At 42.6% G+C, this 21,936-nt stretch overlaps 1 protein-coding gene across 4 annotated transcripts in view; it reads right to left on the reverse strand.

The window, feature by feature from the left end:
• Kcnq3 (potassium voltage-gated channel subfamily Q member 3) overlaps positions 1 to 21,936 on the reverse strand; it is a 277,993-nt gene that overhangs the window by 143,679 nt on the left and 112,378 nt on the right. Inside the window, exons 1-3 of one of the 4 annotated variants that reach the window (XM_029469948.1) lie at positions 3,890 to 3,948; positions 2,379 to 2,521; positions 1,835 to 1,887 (exon numbers count right to left, since the gene is read on the reverse strand). The exons of 1 other annotated variant lie outside the window; for it this stretch is intronic. In XM_029469948.1, the coding sequence (XP_029325808.1) occupies positions 1,835 to 1,887; positions 2,379 to 2,391 (66 nt within the window). In that variant the 5' untranslated portion in view covers positions 2,392 to 2,521; positions 3,890 to 3,948. Of the gene's footprint in view, positions 1 to 1,834; positions 1,888 to 2,378; positions 2,522 to 3,889; positions 3,949 to 15,073; positions 15,156 to 21,936 lie in introns of those variants that run through there. 2 more of the 4 variants (XM_029469949.1, XM_029469950.1) reach the window with 2 other exon arrangements.

Genomic DNA, 21,936 nt, shown 5'->3' on the forward strand with positions numbered 1-21,936 from the left:
TCTCTCTCTCTCTCTCTCTCTCTCTCTCTCTCTCTCTCTCTCTCTCTCTCCATATTTTACTAAATGATTAAGGCTGTTCTGGGGTCCTAGGGACATCATTAGACCTGCTGCATCACACTTACAAAACCCATGACTGTATACAAGTCACTGCACTTTCAGACCCATGTTTGCTCATCTGCTCAATGGGAGATACAGGAGTACTTGAGACCATATAGGTGACGAGCTCTTCTTATCTTTCCATCTCAAGACTGGCTTTGTCCTGTGGGTCAAGTACGACCTAGCTGCCATTATACCGATGTGGAGGCTGGGCTCAGGGAGGTCATAAGGTTTGCCTGATGTCACAATGCTACCCAAATCCAGATACTCAAGTTCCCTCCTGGCCCCAGCCAAGTCACTTCTGCTCCTCCAGTTCCCCACTTGTAGTCAGGGAAATCCTGACAACTCTTTTCCCTCCGCCTATTTCTGAGGCCAAATGGGATCACCTCACACTACCCTGCGAAGCAGCCAGAGTGCAGGTCTGGCAGGTCACCCAGCACTTGCTAATAGCCCCCTGCTCAGATCCAGTGCCTCTGGAGGTACAGTCACCAAGCAGAAGAGGGGAGACATGATAAGGGATCTTGAGCTGCTGTTTAATTATAACAGAAAACTAATGAGCACTGGTGCCTGGTGCAGCCTGTCCACATTCACAGCCTGTGGCTCCTCTCTGCCACCCACGCTTTCTGCTTACTTGACCTGTTGGAGGCCCTCTCTCACTACACTGTCGACACCTTCCTCCTTTTCCACAGGAGTGTCAGCAGTGGCTTTATCACTGCCTGACTGGAGTCATACTGAGCAGCTGAGGGTAGGAGTGAGCAAAACCTCACAGGATGCCTGTAATTCCAGCACTTTGGGGCAGATAGATTCAGCAGGATAGGTGTGAATTTGAGACCAGCCTAAGCAACAAAATGAATGATCCTAGCCCAAACCAAGCCAAACCCAAACCCAAACCCAAACCAAACCAAACCAAACTGAACCGAACCAAACCAAACACAGGACAGACTGTGAAACCCATCCACAGAGATTTCAGATCCCAGTGATCCAATGTGACATATGGTCTTCATGTTTTGTTTTGTTAAGCTCAAGTGGCAACGATGTTGAGGGCTAGGGTCACTGAGAATGCAGTTAGTTGTCTGGAAATGCATTATCTCATTTCAAAAGATGTCATTTCAGAAGTTGGTCAGTCATGGGAACTCCTAGTGGCGAATATAAGTGTTTTTCTTAAAGCAAGTTTCCAGCCTCTTTTGGAGCCTGCCAACATATTACCCTGCCTAGACCTATTTATTCTGCCCTGGTTAATCCTAGCTTTGTCATGCTATTTCACTCTGTTAAAACTTGGCATGCCACTAAGAGCCTTTCAGAACTCTCAGGCTTAATCTAAAACCGATATATGCTCCTTAACATTATATCCTGAGACCAAATCCATCCCTGAAGCCCACCTCTCCTCTCCTATCTGTCCTCATTTCTGAGGCCACATTAGGCTTCATGCTTCCATCTGTGTCTCTGTCTCCATACACACACACACACACACACACAACCACACACACACATGCATCTCAGGGAAGCTACCCCACTGTTATTTCATGAATGAATTCTAGATCCTACAGGACGAAAACAAAAATGTCACACAAGACCCATCATGTCATCTGGGCTCTTAAATAGTTCATCTTGCTTCCTTGTCACACAATATAGTATCTCCAATGTTATTTCCACTGGATCCAAACTAACCTACCTAAATTTCCAGAAAACACCATCTCCCATTATACCTCCAAGCATGCATTCAGGATTTGTTACTCACCAGAAACATCATTCGAATCTGTACAGGGGTAAACAGAGTCTGTTCTTTAAGACCTACGTTATATGGACAAAGGGACAAAAGGGCATCATGGAGAATGGGATAAACAGACAAACCTCCTCATGCTGGCCTCTATCTGTGAAGACTGGCAGATTCTCTCCTGATATCACTACTCGCCAGCCTCAACTGTGGGATCAATGCTAAGGTTACATCTGGATCACAGATGTGATACAGATGAGAACACAGAAGCAAGGAAATCTGCCTTTTTTATGTCTGTCTGATTTTTGTCCAGGCCTGCAATCCTGACAATAACTTGAGCATTGCTTGAGGAATGACGTGATAGTTCAGAAGGCAAACAAAGCAGGATGCAAGAGTGAGACACCTGTGATAGGTACAGGGAAAAAGGACTCACATGAAGATTTTGAAAAAATCTGGGAAATTCTTAGAGTTGTATTAACTAAACAAAAGGGATGGGTAATGTCTGTGATTAGTGAACTATTGTCTAGTTTACTAATGGTTCATTTCTCCTAAGTCTTCTAATACCCACTGTGATGGTTCATCCTGGTTGTCAATGTGATTGCATAAGAGGTCCCTGGGAAGGTACTTCCAGAGAGGAGTAACTGATGGGAGAAGATTCACCCAGAATATCGATGGCACCATCTCATAGTCTGGGGAACTAGATGCAGCAAACTTAAAAAAAAAAAAAAAAAAAAAAAAAAAAAAAAAAAAAAAAAAAAAATTAAGGAAAACATCAGCCAACATTCTCTACCAATCTGCCTGCCTATCTATCTATCTATCTATCTATCTATCTATCTATCTATCTATCTATCTATCTATCTACCTGTCTACCTCTTCTCCCTCTCCATTCTCCTATCAACCTCTCCCTCCCTCTATCTTTCTCTGCTACCCTAGCATGTGAGCTCCTCTGCTTTGTTCTATCTTCCCCACAATAATGACAGAAATGTCTGAAACTGAACCCTCCCTTCTTCTTCTTTTTCTGTGAGATATTTTCTTACATCAGTGAGCTTTCAGCCTCCCCAAGTAGACAGTATAAGCCTCATAATGAAGATTTGTAGAGCAATCAAGACCAGGGCCTAGGAAGACCTCAGAGCAGGAGACTGAATGGGTGAAGCAGGTGCTACAGGATTCACCAGAGCAGAAACTCAGAGCCAGGTGCGCAGAGAAACATCTGCCTGACTCCCTCATTTCCCAATATTCAGTGAGTGGTGGGGAGTCAGTGAGAATGAAAAAGTAGCTCACTGAATCCCCAAGCATATGCAGAACAGAACTGAGCTGGCTCTACCTTTTATTTAAATGTCAAACAGAGGGTGATCCGACTGGTACGTCAAATTGTGATTCCCACACAGGGGAGGCTTTCAGACATCAAACAGCATGCACAGGAAGACAACATGCACATCTATACTTGCTCGTCCAGCTCAGAACCATCTGAGTGGGAATTTTGATGGAATCATGGCCTCCCATGATGTCATTTCCCCATAGAGAACTCAATATTCACACACTGCAGAGGTTCTTGATCTTGGTGACCCAGGCCCCTGGTCTGAGCCTCCTTTGCATGAGTTTATGAGCAGGCAGCAACATGCTGTCTGGTTTCTCTGACACTATTGTACCACTTCTTGACTCTATGTCTTGCTTCTGAGTGCCATTCCGTCAGTCTGTGACATACCTCTGAACACTTTCCGTCTGAAATGGCCTCCATGCCTTCCAACATTGCTCAGACATCAGCCTAGTTCCAGGAAACCTTTAGTGTATCCAGCCTTTTCCCAAGGGTATAGACAATTCACCCATTTCCCTCTCCAGGTTGGCCTCTGATTCTATTTCTGTGTTACTACTTTATGGTAACACATTTCATTGTGTTTTCTCTTCTATTATATAAAACTAGTTAGTTCTGGAGAAGGGGATCTATTCTATTTATCTGTTACCTCTAAACACAGTATGACCATATTTTCTAGGTGAATGAATGCATGAATCCATAAACAAATGAGTGCAGACAATCTGAGTCTCCACTCTGTCACCTAAGCTAACTCCTTCCTTTCTTACCTGTATGGCACCACCAGCATCCATGTCTCCAAGGAAAGACCCTAGTAAAATCTACTTCCCTGTTTAAGTAAAGAAGAGTAAATGCAATTTAATATGAGGACTGAGCATAACTCTTAAATAATGTCAGTTTAATATATATTCATAGAAAAATTTCATGCATGCATACAATTTATATTGATCATATCTATCCCCTTATCTCCTCCAATTACCCCAAAACCATCCTTTCTAACTTTATGTATATAATCTATGGCTTTCAACAGCATGGTCATATATCAATCTAATCCAGAAAACCAAACCGTCCATGATGTCTGTCTAAGAACATGTCCAAGTACATTGCTAATTCACTCCTTTTTCCTCTCCAGTTTGTCAGGATAGCATAATTATGCATCTGCACCTAAACGTACACACGCGCATATACACACACACAAACACACACACACACACACACACACACACACACATGGGGGGGGAGGGAGAGAGGGGAAAAGGGGAGAGGGAGAGAGAGAGAGAGAGAGAGAGATCACACTGAGTCCAATTAATGTTGCACATGTGTACAAGCATTTGGGGCTATACATATACTACACAACCACTCATTGAGCGCCTACTATATCCCACATACCACATTAAATTATTTTCTACAGTTTCACTTTCATTTTGCTTGTCTGAGTGTTTGGGTTGCATGTATGCCAGTGTACTGGATATGTGCCTTGGAGCCTTGGAGGCCAAAAGAAGGAAATGGATTCCCTGGGCTGGAGTTACAGGCAGTTGAGAGTTAGGTGTTGGGAAACAAACCGAGATTTTCCGAAAGAGCAGCAATATTCTTTATCCCTGAGCTATCTCTCTAGTTCTATGTATTAAGTTAAATTCTTCACATCCTTAAGCCATCACAGGGTGGACAAACATATTGAAAGTATCACAACCATTTTGGTGGAATAAAGCTAGATGCTAGGAGGCTTCTGGGTCCCAGCTGCTGCCTTTACCTACAAGGTCTTTCCATTTCTCCCACAATTTTGGTCTACTTTCAGTTTTGCTATTTGGAAAGCAGAGCAAGAGGCTTCCCAGAGACAATTCTGCATCCACTGTCCTAGTTAAATTAAAAAAAAAATCAAGAATGAGGGCAACATGTTCCCTGGCCTCACTCCCACTGTTCTAGGATTGCTGCTTGCAGCTCATTGGAACTTTGGAGTAGGTAGAGCCACACCACACACTGGCTGGCTGCCTCTCCACTTTGTCCCCGAGGCCTTGCAGGTGCACATGATGAAGAGTGCCATTGGAGCAGCAGAACAGGAGATCTGCTAATGTGAGGGGCAAATATGGATTTGGACAAGCATCCTCCTGTGGGTGAACTGGAAAGGGCAGTGAGGCTAGGAGAACTGGATTCCTCTAGACTCCAGAACAGACCCTCCCCTACTCAGGGCTTCATCTTTTACAGCAGCAAAGGAGAAGGCTGAATGGTGTTAAGGAGTATACTGTGTACCTCAAAATTCACATATGCCTATGCTATGAACTTTGTGGACTTCAACCTATCCAGGAAGCCACAAGTCTGCACTTATGTCTACAGTGTCTGTGTCTCATAATTCTGCACTCTCTTCTATAATGCTATACTGGTCTTGTCCAATGCTTCTCACCTGGTCCTTTAATAAGTAACATATTAACCTGTATACATATTTTGCCAGATGAAGAAGTGAAGAAACAAGGAAAGGGAGAGGGGAGAAGGAGCAGAAGTGTCTCAGGCTATGTTTCCTTCCTCTGCTTACTGACTATAAAACCAACCACACAACTAAAGTTTATTGTTGACAGCTACTTGTGTTCAGCTGCTTCTGTTTCTATACAACCTGTAAACCACCCCCAACCCCAAAGAATTTTTCTTTCTTTCTTTCTTTCTTTCTTTCTTTCTTTCTTTCTTTCTTTCTTTCTTTCTTTCTTTCTTTCTTTCTTTCTTTCTTTCTTTCTTTCTTTCTNTCTTTCTTTCTTTCTTTCTTTCTTTCTTTCTTTCTTTCTTTCTTTCTTTCTTTCTTTCTTTCTTTCTTTCTTTCTTTCTTTCTTTCTCTTTTTCGGCCAGGGTTTTTCTGTGTCGTCTTGGCTGTCCTGGAACTCTGTAGACCAGGCTGGCCTCAAACTCAGAAATCTACCTGCCTCTCCCTCCCAAGTGCTGGGATTAAAGGCATGCACCACCACTGCCAAGCCCAAAGAATCTTAAAATAAGATTCTTAGTTCATGGTCAGTTGACTCTGATATTTGGGTGAGGTTGGACATCACCCAAGACTACCCAAGGTGATTGCTCCAGGTCTCAGGGCAGAGGATCAGGAACGCTGACCAACAAAATATTTTATGTTAGAATACAGACTGTTCCTGCTCTTCAACATACATATTCTACCCCTCTTGTGAAAGTAACCCATTCCTCACTTCATGGGATCTGGTTCTAATCTTCTTGAACCAAAAGGGATGATGGTTTAATCCTTGTATTAAGGGGTCAGAAGTTGCTGGTCTATCTATTGTTTTTATTTTTCAGTACTGGCTGTACTTTTCAAGTTTGTTCTTGGAGTCTTTTTTATCTTTTTCTTTTCACAGCGCAGCTCAGCATCTCATCACGGGACCTGAGGGTCAAGCCATTGGACCAATTGTCTTGTTTATCACCACAAGCCTTTCCTCAAGATGTGCCTTCAATAGGAATTTCCTTCATCTTCCTTATCTCACCCAACTCCTTCAAGAAGCCTTTCTGATAAGCACCAGGAGTGTTTGAAAGTCATATGGTCATCTTTGAAGCCAGCACTTATTCACAATGAGAGGACATCGGATGGGTGGGTGGGTGGATAGATAGATGGATAGGATACAGGTGGTCCATCTATGGATGAAGGAGTTCATGGAAAGATGGATGGATGTATGGATGGATGAGTAGGTGGATGGATGTATGGATGAATGGATGGATGGATGGATGGATAGATGGATGAGTGAGTGGATGAGTGGATAGACAGACTGATGATGAACTGAACTGATGATAAATAAAAGAACAGATTGTCTATTCCTTATAAGAAAAGGTTTTAATTATAGACATCTACCATGGTGTCCTGATAAGAACATCTCTTTGTAAAGAGGTTTCTGTCACATTTAAAGTAAGGTTTGAGCAGTTTCTCAACTTCTCATGACTTGAGACCCAGCTAGCCTTTCCATTCACTTCTCTGAGCCCTGGTAGTATGAGTTAACCTATGGCTCAATAAAAATGTCCAGAAGGAGGGAGTATAAGAAAAGAAACAAGTTTGGGTGAAATATTTTCAGATTTCCTGGCCTTATTAATATGATATCAGTCAGATTTTGCCTTCTCCATAACTGCAAAATCAGGAGAAAGTATCTCAGGAAAAGTAGAAGTCAACACTTCAGAGGATCTGTTTCCTTTGTAAATGTAATTCCTTCTCACTATAAATAGCATAGAAAACAGAAATACAGAGAAGAAAGAAAACTACGCATTACTGAAAGTCTCACTACCTTTAACTGGCTATGTTAGCATTTCATGCATTTTGCATGTGTAGATTTTCTAGGTATAGACATGGTTGGATGATTCGCAGAATATGCTATTGTGCACCTTGATTTTTGTTTTTCCTCCTAAGCACAATAACACAAGCTTTTCCCTACTTTGTACTTTTTGGAAATGCAGAACCAACAACCACATAACACTATATCCATGAATGCAGCACCTTGAAAATTCTCAAAGTGGAGCAGCAGTGGAGACAGATATAGCTAATCTACAGTTTCTCATTTTGTGACTTGGGTTATTTCAATAGTCTTTGCTGTTACAATGTCACAGGAACCTTGTATAAAATCAAACTCCTTCCTCAAATCAATTTCCAAGAAACATAAAGAAAGATCAATATGGGAGAACATTTCTATGGGTCCTAACACCTGGTTACAACTGTTTCACAAAGGACTGTACACTATGCTTTCACTGCAAATTCTGGGATTGTCGATCATGCAATCTGAAGAAGTGAGTCATGTGACAGTGTTTATAACTTGGAAATGTCTAATCCAGGCAGCATAGTAATTAAAGCACAGTCTTCACTTGGATTCTCGAGGTCACTGCCTACTGTGATTGTCACAATACTCTTCGGCAAGGCATGATTCTCTTCACTATATACTGGTTATACTTTCTGTAATCCTATTGCTGTTTCCAGATTTCAAACCGTTGACTTCTTTGCCTACAGCCACACTGTTGCTTGCTCACCATCTATCCCAGGTCACAGGGCAGACTCCACTCTACTGCTGCTTTTGTCTGTCCCACTTGTCATACTGCCCCCTATCTTTCAGTCAACATGGTCTTTCCCAAGTTACAAATTCAGCACCTAGCATCTTAAACACTTGCTAACCACCTACTCCACACTGGGCATGCTTCCTGCTTTCTGTACATTATCCATAGGATATATTACTCATCACCCCTTTTTACACTTGAGGAACTGAGAGAGCAGCAACTAAGGGACATCCAGGGAAGGACAATTACCATGTGCCCTGTAATGGGAACCCCAAAGCCATGAGCCAGTTTCTGAAGCTGAGTACACTGTCCCAATTACCTTCTCTCTGGCCATCTAAATGTCATCTAGCCCAGAAATGTTAGCACTTTCTATCCCTAGTGGCTTATGGGGCTTACCCTCCAGTTCACTATCCCATCTCACAGCCATTAATCCTATCACCTATTACATCATGTAAGACTCAGGCACAACCCATAGCGCCATCTCTCTAAAATGATCACATGCAGATTTGACAATGTATAGGGTTACACAACTATCTGGCCATAAAACTTCAAGTGAGATTGAAATGCATTCCACACTCGATGCTTGCAAAAAGAAAGAAGTTCCCATTGCATTTCTGCCTGTGAAAAATGTAGACTACCCCTATTTTCTACTTTATAAGGGAATTTTAAAAGCTAGTATTTCTCATTGAATTCACATGTAATTCCAATGTAGGAAGACTCTGAATACCCATCCAGAGAACATCCAGTGGATAAACAGATTTTAGGTATAAAGATTGTATGGTTAGAGCTACATCATGGAGGGTGGGCTGAGCCCAGAAGACACACATTGGTCAACCAACACATTTCTTCAAACAAAGCATTGTCCCCAGGGTGCATAAGTCTCCACAGAGGTCTTGAAGTCAGCTGGCCTTGCAGTTAGGTAGTCACAGAGCAAACCCAGATGCGATAGGTAAAGGCATTCAGGATCAACTGTGGTGAGGTTAGTAACTGATGTGTTTAGGCTCATGTCTGGCACATACAAAATACTTAATTTACACTGCTCTGACGAAGTGGAGGCTGATTCTATGCTAGAAGGCTGCGCTTAGAAGATTGACAGAATAAAAATGAGCTTTGCAAAAAGCACTTACCAGGAGAAAAAGCTCATAAAATTCATGTCAGAATCTTAGCTGAATATCTTTTAAAAATCAATCCAAGACAGTGAAGATGGAAGTAGTCTGAGGCTATGTTGAGATGATCTGGGTAAAGGGAAGCTTTGAGTGGTGAGGCCTAGAGAGCCAGGGGGTTAGAGAAACTCATCTTCTACAATATCTCGTCCTTTCAGATTTACTAAAGATCTCTGCTGTGCTGAGCAGGGGGCAGGGGACACTCCTTTACAGCTCTCCTCCACAATAATTCTTCTTATTGCCTAGAAAGAAGGCATTCTACAATAGGTAGGAGATCAGGGATATAGAGAAGGCATCAAGATCACACACAAGTAATGCAAAGTCCTGCTCATACTCTTGCCTGTGTGGGTGTAGAGAACTGCACGCCCTCTGAGGGATCTAAAGCTGAGGGATTTGTGGCGCTTACCCAGAGGTTGCTGGGTAGCTATACAGCACACAGTGCTCTGTAGGAATAGCTTTTCCACCTGTGAGCTGCTCACTTCTGTGTTATTGATGTTAGGGTTTATTAGTGGAAAACCCAGAGTCACCCCAAGCTTCACTGGCTAGCCCAGCCTTCTTATTTGAGCGCACAGGAGTATACAAAGTATTTGTCAACAAATGACCTTTCCTGTTGAGAGGATATTGACACAGAAAAATCGAGTTGTTCCTGCCAGTAGGCAGCCATGGAGGGAGCTGATTCCAGAAGAAACAGTGACTCAGGACAAAAGAGAACAGCTGCAACCTCGTAGCAAAGAGAGCTCCCAAGCTTCTCCAAGAACCTTCCCTTCCTGGGGGCTTATCATGGGAGCAGGGAGAGTGGAAACCTCTGCTGAACCCAGAGAACATCTGCAGGGGCCAGGAAAGAGACAATGGGGTCCAGCTGCAGGGTGAGCCCAGTAAATATTCTGAACCATAGTAAAATAAGCTCCTCTTCCAACATTATAAAGCCCCTGTAACATGATGGGAGACAGCAAACTTGAGGGATCTGGGCTCAAGCCCTGGTCCTACCATTAATCAAGAAGCCACGTGGCTTGCACGAGGTTCTTCTTTGTGGGTCTCAATGTGACTTTTGTAAATAAAGTGAAGGGCAGGACAAACTCTGAACAGGGCTTTTACAGATATGAAAGGCTTAGGTTTGTAAAACAACAAAAATAGTTGTCTACGATGTAAGTCCTCTTTCACAGTTTCTCCTTCATTCACCAACTGAGCGTTTCATCCATGGACACCAGGATTTCAAACTGGGCAACCCAGAAGATCTCCCTGGTGTCCCAGAAATCCAAACAAAGTGAGTTTTTTGTTTTGGATCCAGATGACAGACAATGTAATTTGTCTCCACAGATTCCAAGATGCTTGGTTTGCCTGCTGGTTGGGGACTCTTTTAAGGAGAAGTATCAATTTTGAGCATTGATAAAAGGTTTCCCTCATTGTATCTGCACTGAGGACCTGCAGTGCAATGTGCCAGGACCTGGGTCAGATGCTGTCCTTCAATAAAGTAGCCACAATCCATATTCCATTATAAAATTTAAATTAATTACTCCCCATTTCATGGAGCTCAATCATCGGGAGTATCTGATGGTTAGTTACCATATTGGATAGAGAAGACATGGAACATTCCTGCCAGCCAAGAAACTTCCACTACACAGCTCTGTCTAGGAGGAATACAAAGGAGAGAGAGAGACGGCTCTGCCAGCCAAACCATCAAACATAGCAGGAAAGGTCTTCTTTTCCAGAGCTTGGTATTTTTGTCGAAGTAACCTTAGTCAAAAGCCACTGGTATAGCTCAATGGAGGGGACAACATTGGGAAGGCAGCACATTTGGTCTGTTTCAACTACAAAGTAAGAAGAATTACAGCTCTTCTTGAACTGAAGGCAAATTCTCTTCATCTCAAGGGCTTCAACCCTAAGGGCTTCTTCTCATGCCCGTTCTCTTCTCCTAGACCTCCTGTGTCTTCTCCTATGCTTTGTTGCTCTTTCTTCAGATTGTACCAGAGAGTAAAAAGATGAAACTTCATCTTTTCTGCTCTTGCTGCATCCCCAAATTGTCTTTTTGTCTGAATGCTTTTTCCTCATTCCTAGCATGGAAAGCTGATGAATAAACGAGTAAATGAATGAATGGAAAAAAAATAAATTAATTCATAAATGTACAGAGCTGTAAACTAAATTGGGTACAGTGGCCCATTCCATTGTGGGCATGTTGAAGCAAAACTCTAGTGAACCTCATCAGGAATGCTCTGCTTCCTTGCTCTGTCATCGCTTCTTTCCAAATTCAGTTGTTACTCACTGTAATAGTTGGTTTTAATGGTCTATTTTACATACTATAGAATCACCTGATTCTCAGTGACAGATTTTTATGGATGGCAGTGGCCTGTGGCATATCTGTGGAGGATTATCTTGACTGCATTGAGTTGGAAGGACCTGCCTATTGTGGGTGGCACTAATCCCTAGGCAAAAGATATTGAACTGTATAAAACTAGGAAAAGTGAGCACAAGCATGCACACATTAATTCATTACCCTCTGATCATGACTTTGTGCAATATATGACTAGGTCCATCAAGTTGGTGATTTCTTGGCTCTCCCTCATGACACACTATAACATAATTGTGTGCCAAATAAACTGTTTCTCCATAAAGTCGCTTCTGTCAAAGTATTTTACTGCAGCAATAGGAAAAGAAAGTAAAACACAAGTCATTCATAAATTCAAATGGACAAGACTTTACCATCTTTTCAACACACCCTGCTCTATGCTCTCATATTCCTTGCCTCTTTACCTCACAATTTAATTAGTTTCAAACACTGATATAATTCCACTTCTCATTCATGATAAAAACCTGACCTTGTCCCCATCTCTTGACATGTTTTTGAAGGACCACTGCTCCTGTTGTCATCACAGAAACTGCCAATGAATTGTTCCAGATTTTTCTCCTTCTGTAGTGTTGTATCAGAAAGGAGACAGGGGAACTGCACAGCGCTGGCCAGTGGGCGGCCCTCAGGCAGATCCAGGGCTTCTTGTATTTGGCTGACAAGGCATTTTAAAACTTGGGGGAAGTTCACATCAAGTCCTTGTCTTGTGACAAACCAAGTCTGATTATACTATGCCCCTCCCCACTGGCAGAAGTTAGGAATAGCAGTTGCTCCCTTTAAAGAAACTAGAGTTTGCCAGCCCCCTGCAAACCTTCCTCTTCTTTGTTATTCTTTGCCCTTCTCTTCCTTTTATGTCCAGTCTTATTTCATTATTCCCAAGTGCCCCATGGGTGTTTGTGTTTGTTTCTGCCAGACAACTAACTTCAAAATCAGAATAGAAATGCTTTTTTGCTTCTTCATGCTCATTTTACAAAGAAAGTGGTAAAGTAGCTCTTAGTGTACAGACATAAACAATCTGAACATGACTAAATGACTTGAACACAGATTTTTATCTAGTTTTATTCATGAGCTGGTACCTTATCTCCTCATCATATCCAGATTTATTGCCAAATTTTGTCACATTTGACTCTCTTTCAACTATTTTAGAAGCAGAGTCTACCTATTTAGTGCAGGCCTGAAACACAGTATGGTGCCAATGGATTTATAGCAATACTGTACATTTGTGAGCAGAAGGCAAATTCTGTCCATCTCAAGTACTTTAGTTCCAAGGTCTCCTCTCCTCATGTGACTCCTTTCTGTGCCTGCCAAGCCCACAGGCTTTTCACTGTGGGTCACAATCTCGTGTGTGTGTGTGTGTGTGTGTGTGTCATATGGCCATTTTTGTCTAGGAGCTCTCATCATTCCTATTGTGGAAATTTGATTAATGAATAAATGACTAAAATAAATGACTGAATAAACACATGTCCAAAGAAGTAAGAGTGTACAGGGGTCCATCCCAGTGTGGGTGTAATCCTGTGGACTGGGATTATGGGTGTGGAGCCATGAGCAGGTACTCTTCCAATTAACAGGCATCACAGGTACTTCTGCAAGGCAAATGTGCAGAGTACTGCAGACTTTATCTTCAAGCTGACCTCTCTGTCTGAGCCTGCTAAGCCTACAGCAGTGCAAACAGGGTGTCCATCCAACCTGCTGATATGGCAACATGATTATGGCTTGGACTGCCCTGCTTTTTCATTTCAGGTACCCTTCTCACTCTAATGATGTGCAATTGTATTCAATGGAGGTGATGGCTCTCTTTGTTTCATTTAATCAGTGATTCAGTCATCATAACATTTACTCATTCTTTTTATGCATCAGCCTTTTTAAAAGACTACTCAGTACTCCATATTCTGGAAACAACATCACACTAAATGCCTTCTTCGAGTTGTGTTTAGAAGTTCACGTTGCAGTTTGCATAATCTATACCCTCAACACCAAGCTGGGGTGGGGGTAGGGTAGGGGGATGCATCCAGAAAAGTTTTCTATCAGCTTGGGCTGTAGTAGTAGACCCATAGCTTGTACAGGTAGATAAAGATGTAAGATGCTCTATTACTTTTCTCATTGTTGTGACAAAGCAAGTTAAGAACAAAGGGTTTATTTGGGCTCACGGTTTGAGCATATAGGAAGACGTGGTGGTGGGAGAGTGAGGTGGCTTGTCATGTTTAAGCCACAGAGAAAGATGAATGGTCGTGCTTGCCAGACTTTCCTTCCCATTTACCCTGAAACCCTCGCCAATGGAATTGTATTGGCCATATTCAGGGTGATTCCTCCTAAACTTCTATGGAAATACTCTCACAGACACACCCAGCAGTGTCTCCTACATGATTTCAAATCAAGCCAAGATGACAATGACATTAGCTGTCATAGGAAATAGCCCAAAGCTCACCCTGAATGGTCAAAACAGGAGGATCAAAGTGTGACTTATACAGGAAGCTCGTAAAAAGTAAATAACTCTTAAAACTAGATATTCTTAAACTAGATAGTCTTAAAACTAAAGCTACTGCCTGCCAAGATCCTCTTTTCACTAGAGGTGACATCCAAGAATAGATGCTACCTGGTGTCCTGGATGCCTTAGCTTGTGGATATCTCAATCTTCAACAGTGTTCTGTCCCTGATGTCACAGTTTCTTTTCTGTCCAGCAATAAAAGGCCTATCTGTGTCCAATCTTCTCAACAAGAAGACAGGAAATGAAATGCGAATTTCAGCCAAGCTATTTCTTTCTATAGTCTGGAGATTGTGGCTGACCAGGGAAAGATATGCTGTGACGTTGCACAAATTCACTGTGGTTACATGAGGCTTGTTGTCACTCAGTATTGGCCTATGCAGACAGGTGATCTGGCAGGCAGTCCAGGGTTCTATGGGACCATAACTTAAATACTCGAACAAGGGATTCTGTGAAAGATATCCAAGAAGAAAAATGTTTCCCCATAAAGCACTCAAATCCCATCTATGGCACCCATGTAAGTTGTAAGGAAATCTTTAGTTTCTAGAGTTCTGTAAGCTCAGTAACTATTCCCTAGCATACCTCTCATGTAGAGCTAAATGTGTCACTTTTAAAGCATTGCCAAAGTTAGATCTTTGCACAATAGAGTAAAGAGCATTTTCCTGGTATCTCTGCAGTGGCTGCATATGTCCCATCACCCCTCTTATATCCTCCACTGAATCTATTCCATCCACATGTGAGGGTTCTTAGGATCATGATGTGTTTTGATGATGACCTAGGAATTTTTTCCAGAAATCTGTGGGTACTGAGAATCCACAGGTAGGCAATTTCAGCAAGGCACTAGAGATTCATAAATAAGGGAGCCCTCACTCACTGCTAAAACCAGTCTGGTGTAGTAACTACAGGAGTAGCTATTTGATTATAATTGTGATAAACCTTGCAAAGAAAAAAGTCTTACATAGAGTGATGATCCATTGAGGTAAGGAAATTTCGAGAGTGGATCTTGTCTTGACCCTTTCCAGATGAGAGATGGGTTTTACATTTATCCTGCCCTTCTGTGACTCTGAAATGCAAGACATATGGCATGGAGTGGGAAAATGAGCTCATTAGTACAGAACATGGCATATAAGAACCCATTAAATAGCTTGTACCAACAGTAACAAAGACAGTGGTGGCAATAGAATGGTGTCAATGCTGAGCGTGCTGGGTGGTAATAATTATAATGGATTGTGACAATAGAGTTGGGATGTTTTGTTGCTGAAGGTGGTTCTGATGGTGATAAAATGGTAGTGATGGTAATGACAGTGATGATGGTAACGGTCATGACGATTCAGCTATGATGATAACACTGATGGGAATAATAATGGAGATGCTGATGTTGACTGTAATGACGATGATGGTGATAATGTTGTTGCTGCTGTTGCTGCAGCTGGATGATGACAGTGATTTTGACTAAGGATGACAACAGCAGTAATGGCTGTAATGGCTGTGACCATCTCTAGTCCTGCTATCCCTATCACAAAGGATCCATGAGTCTACTCTGCCAGTGAGTCAAGAACCCTAAGCCATGTTGCTACCCTGTTCTGATCTCTTGATCCCCCCAAAAAGGAAGAGCAGCATTTCCACACTGGCATCTCCAACTGTCTTTCTTGTGGCCTCTGTTCATGTCAACATCATCTCACTGAGAAAGTGCCAAGCTCTTCAAGTTGAACTGGAGCCTCGATAGGTGGAGGTGGGAGCATTTGCAAAGGTTATGATGACTCAGGCATCTTCTGAGAAGCCCTGGGTAACAGGAGATGGTGATATACTCTCAGCAGGAGCAAAGACCAGAGCCCTTTCTGTTCCTCAGCACTGTAGCTACAGCTTGCTTCACTGCCTCTTTAACTGGCTTTGAAAGTCAACTAATAACGTCTCATTGCCATCTAAAGATCAACAGCAACTAACATTCAACTTCAAATCCTTTGAGGCCACTCTTCCATATCTGTCTAGACCAGTCTCGAGGAGGCCCCAGGCTGGAAGGCAAATTTCTACCAAGAAGCCACAGGTCTCTGATAAGCCAGAGCCTAGAGAGGAACCAAGAATCCTCTATTGAAGCTGATTGTTCCAAGTAGAGCTCTTTGAGAGGGAGAGGAGAAAAGCATAAAGCTGCCTAAGCTAATGTGGGGGATGGTACACAGGCACATACTTTGTTTATGCATGATTGAATTGAACCTTTTAAGGCAGAAGCTCTGAGTTCTGGTTTCTCCATCCATTGCTCTGCATGAGCTGGTACACACTTATAAGGTATCTCTCTGGGGCCTGTAAATGATGAACTATATGCTGCTGAACTGAGTGTTAGAAAGATCCATTTTGCTCCCAGATGCCATGATTCTCAGTAGGAAAATATGCTGCACAGAGAAGCTATGAAGTAACAAGCCTGGGTTCTTCAACTAACTTGCTACCAACAAATAGTGAAATCCTGCCAAGTTCCTGCTTTGCTTTCATTCATCAAGGTTTTCAAGAGCCTGGTAAGCCCCTTTTCCTACACATCCTACCCCACAGTGCAGTAGAGCAAAACTGCATTTGTTTGTTCTGTTCTTTACCCTTAGAACAGATGATGCTCCCATGCTGGGAATCTGAGCATAAACAGGGCTGTATTCCCTTCTCAAATGTGGAAGGAGCAAGGAAGGTTAAAAACAACCAGTTAAACAACAAAATAGGCAACACTGACAAATGCAATGAGGAAAAGGAGCAGGTCAAATGGAGCAGAGAACAGTTGAAGCCTCATTTACTTAAATGGTCAAGCCAAAGATACTCCTAATGAGAAGGAATGACTCAGGCTGAGACTACAAAGGCTGTACGAGAGTTATCCTGGAAAAAGGAGGAAAGACAACATCCTTATTTTAGATGAGAGAAATAGACTTTGTTGTAACTCCAAGGTAGCGAGCGATTTGACAGTTCCCCGAGCCCATGTTACACTTCTGTATTTCAATTTACACTGAAATAATATGCCAGAGGGCATTGCTAGGACTTACTAGGGACCTGGGATTGGGAGAGGCATTAGGAAGTCTATGAGGGTGACTCTAGCTAAGACACCTAACAGTGGGACATATGGAACATGAAATGACGACCAGGTAGGACACCCAATAGAGGGATAAGCATACCAACCAATCTACAAAACCTTTGGCCCAAAATTTGTTCTTGCTTTCAAGAAGTGCAGGAACAAAGATAGAACAGAGACTAAAGGAATGGCCAGCCAATGACTGATCCAATTTAAGATCCATCCCATGTGCAAGAATGAAACTATTAGTGAAACTCTGCTAGGATTGCAGACAAGAACCTAGCATAATTGTCCTCTGAGAGGTTCCACCTAGCAGCTGATGAAAATAGATGCAGAGACTCACAGCCAAACAGTAGACAGTCTTGTGTAAGAGTTAGGGGAAGGATTGAGGAACCAGGAGAGAATAGGAACTCCAGAAGAAGACCAACAGAATTGACTAACCTAGACCCTTGGAGGCTCCTAGAGACTGAACTACCAACCAAAGAACCCTGGATTTAGCCACTCCTCTACCTAGAACATATGTAGCAGAAGTGCAGTTTGGTCTTCCTGCAGGTCCCCCATCAACTGGAGCAGGTGTGTGTGTGTGTGTGTGTATGTGTGTAGGGGGAGGCTTACACTAACTCTGTTGCCTGCCTGTGGATCCTGTTCTCCTAACTGGGCTGTCCTGTCTGGCCTCAGTGGCAGAGGATGTACTTAGTTTTGCAGTGACTTGAGGTGTCAGAGTGGGTTGGACCTAGGGGCAATCCGCTCCTTTTCAGAGATTTAAGTGTGGAGTAGGGGCAGGGGTCGGGGATGAGGAAAGAGGAAGGGGCTGTGTGAGAGTGGTTCTGGGAGGAGAGAGGAGGGCTGCAAACTGGACGTAAAGCAAATAGATAAATAAATAAATAAATAAATAAATAAATAAATAAATAAATAAATGGGAAAAATACACTATAAAAGACTGTTCCTATAATTTAACTAATTCACACCTAGAGGGAAGTGAACTGATAAGCAGGAAGCAAGGCTGGGTAGATAAAGAAGCTGGGCCTGAACTGTTCTGATGGGGAATCAGCACCTTCAGAGGTGGCTACTTAGCACTTCAGATTTCTCTGGGTAAATTTACACCAGAGGTTTTCTAATTTGCATAAAAGCTGTTAGAAATAAATGTTTTATGAGTGTAATGAATAGTATTTGCATGAGAATCTGGCAGGCCCTACTGCCTAGAGTGTCCCTGCTGTGTGGGAAAGCCATAGAATGTTCTGGGATTAGGCAGAAGTTCTGGGGTTTGTCCTGTTCTTGATCCTTGTATGAATTGCATTTGGCTAATTTATTGCAGACCAAACCCTGATCCAACTTCCCTCCCTTCGCAGTGGCCCTGCCGTCCTATCAGATCCCACAGAAGGTAAGTCTTGGTCCCAAATATCATGTCCACTTCAAATAACCCTCTCGTGACATTAGAATCTGTCAAGTAGCTTATAATAATGTTCATTTATTTCTTAGCTTTCTATATGTGTGACACGTTCACAGAATTTAATCTTAGTTTTGCTGTCATGTATCACATTTCATTTGTTAACCAGGACATAGAATAATAACATACCCATTCTGTCTCCAGGTCTGACCCAGTGCCAGCTACAAGAAACCATTGGTGTATGTGTAGCTTGTAGCTCAGCAGTAAAGGACATGTGAAGTGGGAGTGAAGCCTTGGGTTTGTTCGCTAGCTCGTGCATACTTGTGCACTCACACACACACACACACACAACTCAACCCTCCCTCATTTACAAGCTATCAATATACTGAAAGAATCTGATTAGTTATAGAAGAGCTAGATTGAGCTAAGTCGATTTTCAATAGCCATAGTTCCGCATATGTAAACACAAGGAGTTGAGCAGGATCATCAGCTCATAGCAGTTCAGTACAAAAACCTAGACTGTCAAAGTGAGAAGAAACCCAACCACGCCCTAATGCTATGATATCCTGATGCTCAGAAGAAGAAAATAGCAAATTAGTGCCTGAGGTGTGCCTGGGTCACACTCACCCAGTTTTACTTCACTACCTTAAATGTGTAAAATGTACCTGGTTCCATCAAATGATACTGGAAGGAAAAAAAAGTTCTCCATAATGTCATGTTTTCAATAACAAGTTTAAACAAAGCATTGACTTGCTTCACACCAACGTATAGAAGGCAAGCAACAGGAATAGAAAGGAACAGAGAAGTTAGCCAGCTTTGAAGACATCATGGTCACATAGATGCCCCTGTCCCCTCAATACAGCTTCTCATATGACTTTTCCTGGGTCAAGAACCTAACAAGGACGTTAGCAGATACACCTTAAGCAGAGGTCAATGTGATGGTTACATGAGAAGATGACTTCGTGGGTACAGTTAGCTGTCCAGCCCTTCATGTTCTTGGGAGGTGACTTAGCGAAAGGAGTGACAGATCCAGCCACAAGATGGCGCAAGCAAATGACAACTCCAAATGAGTTTTCTTTCCCTCTGTTGATTTTATTTTTTATTTTTTTATTTTGACAGACATGGTGCTATTTTAACATTGTTATGGAAGAAAGCTGGGTGACTCATGTCTCTTTATTTGCATAACGGATCACATGCCTTTTGGATGGTTGTGGGGTGAATTCTAGTTAGGAGTCTTTTCCTTTTGGGGGATCTTTAGTTCCATCTGTGCTAAGTCCCCACTCTCCAGTCTCACCTAGTTCTACCATTAGCTTGATAACTGATACATGCCAGTTGGGTGCCCAGCGTAAGAGAATCACAGATGAGTACAAGGTTTAGACACAGCCCTAAATGGACAGAGAGAGAAGAAATAAAAAAGGAGAGGAGGGGACAGGAGGGAGGACAGTCTGCAGGACTGAAGGATTAGCAGAAGAGACAGGTGCTGTTCATCTCACTAGTTTTTGACAGGAATATTATTTTAGACTTGGGGAGCACTGGGATGTGTGCTCACTGTGCACCAGAAGCATCCATCAGACAGGTGCTAAGTGTCAAAACAGAGTGTGGAGAAGGCTAGATAATTCATATTTCAGTCATAGCTTTTTCCTGAGGAGAGGGACTTTGGGGTAGAACCAATAATCACCTAGGGTATTTTTCTCTCAAATGTAATTTGACTTAGTTGCTTCTGCTTGTAAACAAAAAACAACAAAATATGTATCAGAAGATGGCCTAGTCGGCCATCAGTGGAAAGAGAGGCCCATTGGTCGTGCAAACTTTATATGCCTCAGTACAGAGGCACGCCAGGGCCAAGAGGTGGGAGTGGGTGGGTGGGGGAGTGGGTGTGGGAGCGTGTGGGGGACTTTTGGGATAGCATTGGAAATGTAAATGAAATAAATACCCAATAATAAAAAAAATCTTAGATTAAAAAAATATATAAAATAGACTCATAAGCATAAAAACACAACAACAACAACAAAAACTTTGATCGTTTGTAGCAACAAGATGAGGCCAGGTGTAAGAAAGAAAAGTGACAAGGGTGGGGGGGGTGTTCATGGTCATCACAGTGAGTCCACATTTGTTCAGTATTTTCCCAGCTCCCTCTGGCCTCTGATAATTTCAACTCTGTGTATCTCTCTGCTGTACCTGGCTCAGATGACCAGAACAGGGCTTGGATGTGAGATGGGAGGGCTCTGATTCTCCCTACTGCCGAGCTCCTGCCAAGATCTCACTAAAGCTCCAATACACAGAACTGAGAAAATGTGAAGAATATTTACAGGAGAAGCTTCTGGCTTCCATGTTCTCTCCTAAGATGGAATTCACTAGAACTGTCCTTCCATTTTCCAGGCCTTCCCTTCCTATAGGTAAATTTGCATGTTCAAAACTCAAAATGTATTAGCAGCCTGTAAGACATTCCAGCTATAGTCTGCTATGGTCAAAGCAATCTCCACAGAAAGCAAACCAGCTGTAACTTGCAGTTGTATTGCAGCAATGGTTCCTGGCACTAGATTTCTAACGAGCCTGATATTCCTTCTGAGGGATGTGGAGTCACCAACCCCAGACAACTTGTGTTCTTGGAGCAGCACATCCTCCTGTCCCTGTAGACAACTCTCAAGAGGCCCTGCGTTGACTTCTCAGACTCCATATTTATACTTCTAAATGAGCTTCTTCTACTTTTAGTGGCCATAGTCTTCCTCAGAGAAATCTCAAAAAGCTGCAAGCAGTTTTGTCCTACTCTGGATCAAGAGCCATTCTCCCTTGAAAACCCAAGATCTCCTCCTCTGAGGTTCTGGCTCAGTGAATACCTCAGCTTTCCTTGAGTCTGCCTCCCTTACTAATGCCTTTTACCAGCCAGGCCTCTGCTCACTGATATTCTCAATGATCAGCCACTGGCCTACAGATGGTTTAGGTGCTAGGGTCCATGTTCCTGCAGCTTCCAAGAGCTCATCTTCCTATTGTTCATAAATAGGGCATACTCTAGTGGGCAATGAGGAAGAGCAGAGCTTCTAAAACAGTTCTCAAAGGAGCTAAAGGCTTGATAAAGACACAAGTGTATCCTGTTCTATATGCTACTTAATGAAGAGCTGGTCTATTTAAGAGAATGCCACACCACACCTCTAAAAACCCACTGAGGTCAAGATGTAGAATGTTTCCTTTCTCCTCAATGCAGAGCTGTGGGCTCCGAATGCTTAAAGTACTGTTATAAAAACCCTCAGGCTATTTTGTTACTCAGTAGTGAGCCACAGCCCTACTTCTATGAGAGCTTTTCTTTTTTCTAGTAAAGAATGGGATGCCCGACCAGGCCTCCTAAAGTACTTCCTTCATAACCACAATGGCCTGCCGTGGCAAGAGCATCTTCCCA

This window comes from Mus caroli, chromosome 15 (genome assembly GCF_900094665.2).
Source record: "Mus caroli chromosome 15, CAROLI_EIJ_v1.1, whole genome shotgun sequence".
NCBI classification, from domain to species: domain Eukaryota; kingdom Metazoa; phylum Chordata; class Mammalia; order Rodentia; family Muridae; genus Mus; species Mus caroli.